The sequence below is a fragment of the Salvia miltiorrhiza genome, chromosome 3 (genome assembly GCF_028751815.1).
Source record: "Salvia miltiorrhiza cultivar Shanhuang (shh) chromosome 3, IMPLAD_Smil_shh, whole genome shotgun sequence".
Lineage (NCBI taxonomy): Eukaryota > Viridiplantae > Streptophyta > Magnoliopsida > Lamiales > Lamiaceae > Salvia > Salvia miltiorrhiza.
This window is the reverse complement of record NC_080389.1, coordinates 60106128-60116068: the sequence shown is the minus strand read 5'-3', so window position 1 is coordinate 60116068 and position 9941 is coordinate 60106128. Positions and strand designations below refer to the sequence as shown.

Genomic DNA, 9941 nt, shown 5'->3' with positions numbered 1-9941 from the left:
GCCTGAAATGTAACAAATATTGTTATATAGTAGTATCGCTTTATGTCACTAAATATTGTGCTACTACTAAATATAATTTATTACACAATATGCCACGAAGAATTTACTCTATATTCACTCTCTTACTTGATTGAATATAAATACCCCAAAAAGATACTCTTTTTTCAACTTTGTTATAAATAACTCACTTTAAAGAAAATTATACTACATAAATCACCTGCACTTTACTACTTGTGCCCAAAAGACAATAAAGTATGATTTTTTTTAATTGGCCCAAATTAAAACCAAAGAAATTTATTGGTTTAAAGAATGTATTATTTTAAAGAGATTTCAATGTAAATATCATGTGATTTATTTTTGTATATATGGTTCAACCATGCACAACAAAAACGGTTCCAGTAAATTCTAGTGGCTCTCAACTACATGAAAGGAACTTGTATGTATATTTATGAGGTGTGACACCTCTAAAATTATGCAGACTTTTTAGTGGCTCAAAAAACATACAGTGATAAGAATCCCCAAAACCTCAGATTTCTTGAAAGAATCACACTGTCAAACTAGAAAATTACAAAAAAATGCAAAAGAAGATTATGGGCAAAAACGAGTTGAATGAAACTTCAAAAAAAGGCATATAGCACGGGACAAAATTTGATTACACCCTTCCCACATATCGTGAGATTTCTTTCCTTACAATCTCGAACAGGAAATTAATTACAATCTCATCGTACCTTTTAACCATGGAACTCATACAAGGGCCGTTAAATACCTAGCAAACACCACCTTATTCTCCACGGTTATGCGACACTTTCTGCTGAATGAACACCTGATTTGTGTATCCATTCTTACAAATCATCCTCATCCCCGCTGCTAAAAGATTCAAGAATGTCGCTGTCGTCGTCTTCGTCGCCTTCCGTCACAATCTCCAGAATCCCACCGCCATCGAAATCGACACCATCCATCATGAAATCCCCATCATCTTCCTCGTCGTCATCGAACTCGCTCACACTGTCGTCGTCGTCATTGCTCATATCATCAGCATCGCTATCACCATCCACATCCAGATCCCCTTCCAAGATTGAATCGTCATCACCTTCGTCGTCCTCATCCTCCTCACTCTCCGCGTCGTCAGGATCGGAGTCGTCGTCCGTCGGCTTGCGCCTTCCGATCTCATACACCCTCGCGGAGGAGTACATCTCGTCCTGGTCGTCCATTGTGATTAGACCCACGAATGAATCAGTCGGTTCGGTTGCAAAGTCGAGCACACAGCGGTCCACGGGGATCGTGGCAATGTCGGAATAGTTCACGGCGTCCACAGTGCGGAAAGCAGAGAAGAGAGGGTGCTTCACGCGACGAGTGTTGAAAGTTGATGTGACATCCTCCAGATTTCTCCTCAGAATGCCGTAGATAACATCACCACTAGCATTAAATGTTATCGTTGTCTGGTCCAACGATGGAACACTCCGAAGCAGCCTAAACTTGCGAAGATCCCAAACCTCAGAGTTTATAATCACCTGTTCAAAGATTTCAAGAAGTGCAACAAGGTTGATAAGAGAAATTATTAATAAGTTACAAAGATTTTCAATATGCATATAAAAGTTCATTCTATAAGCTAGTAGTATATGCAACATGTCCAGTAAACAATGTGAACTACCTCATTCCCAGCAGGATGAAAGCCGCCGCCGCCGTAATCAGTAAATTGATCAAAGCGATGAATTGGACCCGAGACCCTTCGATCCCACAAAACTCCATTCCAAAGTACCATAGAGTCGGACGGGCTAAAATGAACCAGAGAATATGCCTGCCCACGACCAGAAACGATGGTAGATGTATCCGACAGCGTTAAGTCCAACTGACACGTGTGAGTATCATACAGAAGAATCTCCCGACGTGGTGAATCTGATCGTAGTGCTGCAAAAATTCCACCAGAATTACTGAATTTGGCAGCTTTGATTCCATCAAATGAGTGCTTGGGACCAGCAGAAACTGAAGATGCATCCCACAGGCGGACATCCATTGCACTTGAAGAAAGTATAAGTTGATTTTCGTCAGAGAAATGAGACTGCAGAAGTGTAAGAGGAGACTGATGACTTGTACAACTGTCTAATACAATGTTGCTGTTAGAGTCGAACACTTTCAGATCCCCGGTATGCCCACCACCAGCAATCCGAGAAGAATCTCCTAGGAATGCAATGCACGTTAAAAGTGAACTAGTGTCATCGCGGCAACTTCGCCATGGTCTGAATCTACTATAAACAAACTGGCGATCCTTTCGAAGCCCATGAATTCCCCCCTGTCTACTTCTAAATTCACGGTTGCTAAGACGAGATGTGACATTTGATGGAGCATCAAGACTTCTTCTTGGTTCTGGACAAACATGAGGTTGCAAGAGTGAAAGAGGAGGTAAAGTTGTAATTGGTGCAGAACATTGACGATGTTGGTGCTTTAAGTACTGGACAACGAGAGAATCCAAGGTAAGCCGTTCAGAGCCAGAAGGTTGTGGATCATTGGGCAGTTGGGAGGAAGAAGCCTGACCAGTCAACTGATTTTCATCAATATCCCGACTCTGATACTCCCTCGGAGTAGATATTGGTGTGCAGAACAGAGTTGCATCTGAATACAGACCACTTCTGCGAGAAGTATTAGGTGTGGTGAAACAAGGAGATCTAAGTGATTGCTCACCAGTGTTGAGTCTTTTTACTGATAAGCCCAACCCACTTTCTTTCAATTCTGTCAATTTGCGTTTCATTGGCAACACTATTGGGGTTCTAACCTGAGTATCCGCATCACCACCAGATTTTGGAACAGACAATAATGGAGTTCCCACACCGTCTGCAGCTACAGAAGCTTTTTCCAAATTGAAATTTATTTTGCTACTTGACGCTACTGGACTATCCTCTGGTTTTAATGGAACTTTTGAGTGACTTTGAGCAGCTGATGATGGCAATATTTTCTTCTTTGAAGACAAGTAAGCTGATTCAGATCTGAAACTGGAATCTTCCTGATGAAGAGAAATTTTTGATTTATCTGACAAGAATCCACAAGCGGCACGAGCTGATGGCCATTGAATTTGTATTGCAGAAGCTTCCTGTCCAGAGGCTTCATGTGCTAAAGATGAAGGAGCAGCTAATGATGGCAAGGGTGTCAATTTAGCCTCTTTAAGAAGTGTAGCTGCACTTTCTGCTAAACCAGATGCTTGAAGGTGCTCGTGCATGAGGAGCAAGAGTTCCCTGAATTTGAAGGGGAATGTGATGAAAACAGATATAAGAAAATCATAAGCATTTATAGTCCAGAACAAGAATCCTTGAATACCTAGAATGGTAAGAAATGGGAGTAGCAGCAGCAATGGCAGCTCTTTCAATACGCCGCAAGGTTGGGGTAGCAGCATCACTGGCTGCTAAAGTACTCGCACGCCCAGAATTAGTTACAACCTTCAAATAGCAGAACAATATCATGAACAGAAATACAAGATACATACACCAAGCCTGATATTGGATGGTAAAAAAGCCAGCATAAACTTCCTACTCTTGATAAACAATTTGACCTCAAAAAATTGTACTTCCTGATGTATTAGCACAGTAAATCATTAGTTACCCAAGAGCTTGTTGCCTGTCTTAATGCTCATTGCTCAATGGTATGGAGATAGTATGTGTGATATTCTTGTGGAGGGTGGGGGTGGGGTGGGGTTGTTCCAAAGACTACATCATGCCCTTTTTATCCCTATTCAGCTAATCTACTCTTACTAATGTTGGCTAGCCTGCATTCATTTGACCAGATATGAAATTGTGCATATATAAGAAACGTATTAAAACTGTGGTGATTAGCAATGGTCAGACACCCAGTCAACCCACCCCTCCTGTCTCATAATCCAGAAGTTATATGAAATTAGTGCTTACTCCAATCAGCTCAAAAGTCACTTGAGCGAGCTCTGCCTGCCACCTGTTTTGCTCACCTCCAGCAGATTGGCCCCCAGAATCTCGAATAAGCTCTGAGAGCTTTTTTCCTACCTGAAACAGAAACCAAAATGACAACTAACTTTTGGCAAACCTTAACCTATTTCAGAGATGACAATTTATTTACTTGATTATGAGTTAAATACAAAACAATATATCAGAAATCAAGCAATACCAACCTGAAGCTTTGTTAATATATGAGCAATTGTGTCATCTCTTGCCAAACCAAGAAGAACTCGGCATGTCAGAGCACGAAGACAATCAAGAGCAGCAGGAGATGTTACCATCCTTGGTTGGAGAAGCTGAAGAAGAACCTTGATACCATTGTTTGCACGAACAGATTCTCTGGCTTGCCGATAGCCTTGTTCCAGCTGCGCAGCAAGCCCAGCACAACCTGCTCCAGCACCTAAAGATATCCTTCGATCTCCGACTAGGCCAGAAGCCACTGTAGATGACGATGCTTGTGACAATGTGTTATTAATAGATGATGATGATGATGGAGCTACTGAGCCACCTCTATCCACGGAAGCAGGTTCTCCATTTCGTTCCCTTGGTTCATTCTGGACAGGAACATTGACTGCTCGTTCCGTGATGTTCCTTTCGGCATTTTTGTCCCTGGACTCCACAGCAGATCCATTTCCAGTTTGGTTAGAATAAGCTTGGTGGCCTTGCATGATAGAGCTTGGTTTGTTGCTGATCGATGGAGGAGGGCAAACAAGATTTATCAACAGATTCAATGCCGGCTCAACAATCTGAGATTTTTAAAATGACATATAATTACCAAGCTGTGAAATAGATAAATATCACCCAAAAGAAAAGGCACACGGCTTGTGCGCAAATTTTACCTCAGGTTCAACATAACCAGCACCGTTTGCAGCATCCAAAATGACAGCTATACCCACTCGATCATTGCTTAAAGTGGCATTAACAATAGGTTTGCGGCTATAAGGTACCAAAGTCACAATATGCAGTACACCAAGGGCGTACTGAAGCAAATCATGCAAATAGCGTTCTACTGGTGGGGCCTACAAGCAAACAGGTGTGTTAACACAGAGAACTCAGATTCCATAAAGCAGAGGAAGTACAAAAATACTTAACCACACCTGACACAACTCCAACATAGTGGTATGACCATTAGATAACAAAAATTTATCAACTACAGGCCAACGTGCTCTCACAAGTGCAGGGCCCAGTTTCCGATCCTTCTGTATTTGACGGAAAACAGCATCCATTGCCTCATTGCTTATGTCCAGTGGCTTGTATGCTGCCCTAGAAATGTTTCTAGGTGCACTCCGAATATTTTTCGTAGGTCTAATAGAATCCACAAGCAAAAGGAGATGTGCTCTGAAATATTGACGCAGTGCACTACAAGTGTGATAAGCTATCTGTTTTTCTGAAGAGGTCAATACATCCGCAGTGGACCGATCATTTCGAAGAGATCCCGAGTTACTTGACTGCCCAGCAGAAACCCCAGATCTTACTGAGGCAGCATCGTTCAAAAGAGAGAGTAGTTTCTGCAAACCATCCTGTGAATCAAATGCATCAATGATGGCTCTGAAGACAAAAGCAGCAGCAAAGAACAATGCAGCATTCTTTCGGGCTTGATGATCCTGTGGACGCTCAAGAAGTTGTAGAGCCAACTCAACAATCTGATGGATTACATTTGAAGGAAGGGCACAAACACGCTCCATTATCCCCTGCAAAAGATATCTTGTTAGTGAAAGGTTGCATGCCAAAAAATTCTACAAACCAAAATACCAGCATACGAGCATACAGAGCTTAAGAGAGCATACATAGACCTACAATGTCAAATCAAAATGTAGATATAAGCAACTACAATGACTGAAAAAGACACAGCAAATTACCTGAATTGAACCAATTGTAAATAAGCAGGATGATAAACCAAGATATGTCAGTGCAATTCTTGGAACAGCAAGCAGTCTTTGCATGCCACCACGATCCACAAATAATGCAGCAAACTTCCGATGAGCAGCCAAGGCACAGATCAATTTCAAAATATCTGGCAAAAGAACCGTACCACTTGATGCCTCTTTGTGCTTAAGACTTCTTTGCAATAATGCAAGAGAGACATCAACCCCCTTCTCATGGAGAACAGGACCAAGAACTTCAACATACTCCCCCAGAACTACAAGACACTGGATACAGAACTTCTCCCTTAGCTTCGCAAGGGAGTGGTTGTCTGGGATTGAGACTTCACCAATATCTTCACTAAATTCTGCATCTGTAGCCTTTGAATCACCTGAATCACTATCACCATTGCTTGAATTTCTACAAGGTTCAAAAAGTCGAGTAAAAATCTAAATACAATGCATAAGTGATGGCACAAAACATGTCACACTAATTGAGTTATTTGATCAGTACCAAGCCATTCCGTTTAAACATACTACCTACCTCGGAGCAGGAACTGCATTAGCAGCATCTATGACAGTAGAAGCAGCTCTTGAAGCAGCAAGCACAGCAGCTTCTTCATCATTGGTCTTCTTGTATTCCTGGATTGACAGAAAACAGATGTGTTTGAATAGTTCGTGCATATATGCATTCAGAAAAAAGAAGAAAATAGTATGCTTACCTCCAATGCAGCAATTTTAACCACTTCAGCAGCATCATCACCAGCTGCCCATATGGCTATAGCAGGAGCATTGGCTGCTCTTGCTTCAGCTTCAGCAGCTCTTACAGCTTTTTTAACCAAATCTGTAATGTCTTTGTTGCCAACTTTGCAGTTCTGGAAGCAATCATCATTGTCGTCTCTGTGAGGGATAAAAGGATCCACATCATTCCTTCCTACACTCTTTTTAGCATCTGAAAATCTTCTCAGATCCTGATTTCTAGCTCCACTCCTGTCTTTCACACTCCGTGCCTGCCCTAACCTACTTCCAGAACTTGGGGAGGTAATAGCTTGCTCGGTCTCGGATACTCCTTCGCTGGACCTAACCTTTCCTCTTGTTCTGGAAAATCCACGATTTGTTTTTCGTCTGGAAGAGTCATCTCTCACATTTTCTTCAGCATCTTCTTCCCTATGAGATCTTCCACAAGGTTTTGTTTTTGACTCGCGATAATCTCTAATATTGCACTTTTCTTCACCATCTGCTTCTGCTTCATAACCATCAACCTCAAGAACCATACTATCAGGGGTTTCCTCATCAATGCCACATTCATCTGCGCATGCTTGCCTACAGCTCCTCTCACGATCCCTAGCAGGGTCATCTAACAGGGCAGCATCTCTATCATGATCCTTCTCACTTATTCTCGAAGTGTCTGCATCCACGTGAGAAGCCTCTATCGCTATTCGTAACCTACCCCTACCGTCCTCTTTCATTTTAGGGAACGTGATGGTTTGTGCACTTTTGTTGTCAATCGATGGATTGCCATCTTTCTGATTTGTGCTTGTGTCTCCTAAAACCCGAACTCGTAAATAACGCATTAGCTTAGCTGATATTCCTGAAGTTAGGACATCTTCTACAAGTTGACCACCACTGAATTGCCAACAAAGGGAAAAAGTTACAAAAAGAATGAACCACAAATAGAGAGTGGGAAAAACAGAAGAGGAAGTTTCAGAACCAACCAGGGCAAGCATACAGCAAGAAGAGCAGTAGAGTATGTCCGTAACATTTCAAAATCCGATGATTTTCTTTTCCCCGTGTCATGCTTCCAATGACGGTCATCACCAGACGAGCGCGGAATCTCCTCCATCACCCACCCTCTTAAGTTAGCTAGGACATCATCTTCAAATACATGTGGATACTGCATTTGAGGTTACTTACATCAATTATGAATTAAAGAAAGTAAGCCCTCTATAGTCCATCAAGAACTAAACGAGTTAATAAATAAAACAAAGTAATCCCTCTATAGCCCACAACAACTTGTAAGAAATAGATGCAGACATTTAGTTTCTCATGAATCAATAACTACTACCATACCATCCAGGTTAGCGAACAACTGAAAAGAAGCCTTGTCGTAGCTGCCTGTACTGATACTGAATATCTTCTTTCAGCTAGAAATTTTGAAGTTATCAACTCAAAAAATTCTTCGTTCTCCTGTAGAAAGTAATATAAATTAAGCAACACCTCAAAATTAGTTAAAAGCAATAGCTTACATGACATTCAGCCACACATGTGCATATTCCAAAATTATTAAGTCATGTGCTACAGAAAGGTGGCTTAGCCAAGAGCTCTCATTTCGACCATATTCCTCACTATCCCACATATCACACAGAGACACAAGCTAGTACAAAAGGTTGCCAAAACCAAAAGCGTACGACAGCAATGAATAGTAAAATACCCGAATAAGATTTCCAAGTCGGCCAATATTATGAGAAGACCTGCCATTGCTTGTCGAAGACTGATCTGCACTTTCCATGTAGCTATACATCCGAAATTAAATTTGTCAGCACCCAAATATATATATATATATATATATATATATATATATATATAAATACACAACTCTGGTATCACTTTAAAATGTACGAAAAAAATGACGGATATTTATCATCTCATACAAAATAAATGTAGTGCCGAACTCCCCTGTGCGTAGTCTACTTTCTCATCAACTCAATGCAATGGGAACAAGTCCTTAATGGTACGTGAACTCCATACAAAACAATAATCCTGACAAGGTATACTTAATCCAACTTCTCAGGCCCAAAAGTACAACAGAACCTGACTACAGTCACATTATAGAGGAACTTAGCATCTCGACTTCTTTAAACAAAGTACTTTTCACCACTATCAATGTCATACCAACTAGCCTACCTCATTCACATGCATTAGAATAAATAAAACTAGGAAAATAAAATTTCAGTATCCTTCCTTCAGAGAAGCAATAGAAGCTTCCAGCTCAGAGTTCTTCAGCAAATCAAACTATTCAAAATAATGCACTTGCTCCTGAAACCGATACAATTCATCGTCCTATTTATTTTATTTCTACCACCAACAGAATAAGATGCTAGCAACGCGTGACAAAACGAAAGAAAACCGCCCCCAATGAGTACAACTAATACAAACCCAGCATCCGTCCCCGCTTTACCGGAAAAGAATATATCAAAACCAAATAGTTAACTGAGCAGAGAGAGAGAGAGAACAAAGCAGAAGCAAAAATTATTTCAGCACACTGATCGTAGTATATACACGACGCCACGCAACACGAAATTTACCTGGATTCCTGCGTCTCCAGAATGGTGGCGAGGGCATGGAGCACGTTGGGGCTAGGGTTCTCAGGGCTCGCAGTGATCTTATCTATCAACGACTGTGCCTTGGCCATCAAAACGTCATTCTCATCCTCCTCCTGCCGCTCCTCAGCCCCCTCCGCCGCCGGCGGGGCGGATGGCTCCGGCTGAGTTTGAGGCTCAGCATCCGTGGGCGCCTCCATTACAATAATTGGGCCCCCAAATGAAGCAACGGTAACGATTGGCGGCTTCAATTACAGGGCGAGAAAGTCCGGAAATTCTATAAATTTTAATTTTTCAATTCGAACGCTACCAATTTGATGGAAGTTGGAGGAGAAATTAGTGTGTGTTGTGTGTTTTAGTGTGTATTTATAGTGTGCCCGGGGGCGGGGGGGGAGGGGTGCTGGGGGCTGTAGATGTACACTCGTTAAAGCGTGGGGTACTGCATATTAAGGGTTTCTTTTAATTTTAATTTTTTATTATCTTTTTGTTTCTTATTTTGCATATGGCGGTTTGGGTAGTGCCCGAGAATGTTCTATTTGGCCCGACCCTGTTTCGTTTTTGTTTTCTTTTTTCCTTCTTCTTTGTATACTTCAAAAACATTTTTTTAAAAATTTATTACAAACAAAAAAAAACACACACACACTCACATTTTTTTAAAAATATTTATTACACTCAAATAAAGAAAACACACACTCACACTTTATCCTTCTAGGTGATTCGAACCCCTGATCTATTGGTTGAACAAGAAGCATCTTATCAACAGAATCTAGTTTTTGGTAAAGATTTGACAACAGAATCAAATG

General features: G+C 41.2%; 1 protein-coding gene across 2 annotated transcripts; it reads right to left on the bottom strand.

Moving 5' to 3' along the window:
• Positions 1-605: 605 nt before the first annotated feature.
• On the bottom strand, positions 606-9492 carry LOC131014997 (DDB1- and CUL4-associated factor homolog 1). Of its 2 annotated transcripts, none has more exons than XM_057943179.1 (14): positions 9124-9492; positions 8250-8331; positions 7889-8005; positions 7534-7712; positions 6541-7444; positions 6363-6460; positions 5816-6239; positions 5054-5647; positions 4796-4975; positions 4130-4702; positions 3894-4004; positions 3310-3428; positions 1652-3227; positions 606-1511 (listed from the first exon to the last, which is right to left on the bottom strand). In XM_057943179.1, exons 1-14 carry the CDS (start codon positions 9336-9338, stop codon positions 843-845), a joined length of 5841 nt encoding a protein of 1946 aa, XP_057799162.1. In that variant the 5' UTR covers positions 9339-9492; the 3' UTR covers positions 606-842. The 2 variants fall into 2 exon arrangements, with proteins under 2 accessions (XP_057799162.1, XP_057799163.1); XM_057943180.1 differs by having other exon boundaries at positions 5816-6218.
• Between the last annotated feature and the right edge of the window lie 449 nt (positions 9493-9941).

Bases quoted from the DNA above. Each gene is read 5' to 3' on its own strand.
- LOC131014997 (XM_057943179.1), bottom strand. From the start codon at position 9,338: ATGGAGGCGCCCACGGATGCTGAGCCTCAAACTCAGCCGGAGCCATCC. The intron at 6,461-6,540 runs GTAAGCATACTA...CTGTCAATCCAG, and splicing joins TTAAAATTGCTGCATTGGAG to GAATACAAGAAGACCAATGA. The intron at 4,976-5,053 runs GTGTGGTTAAGT...GTTTGCTTGTAG, and splicing joins CTATGTTGGAGTTGTGTCAG to GCCCCACCAGTAGAACGCTA.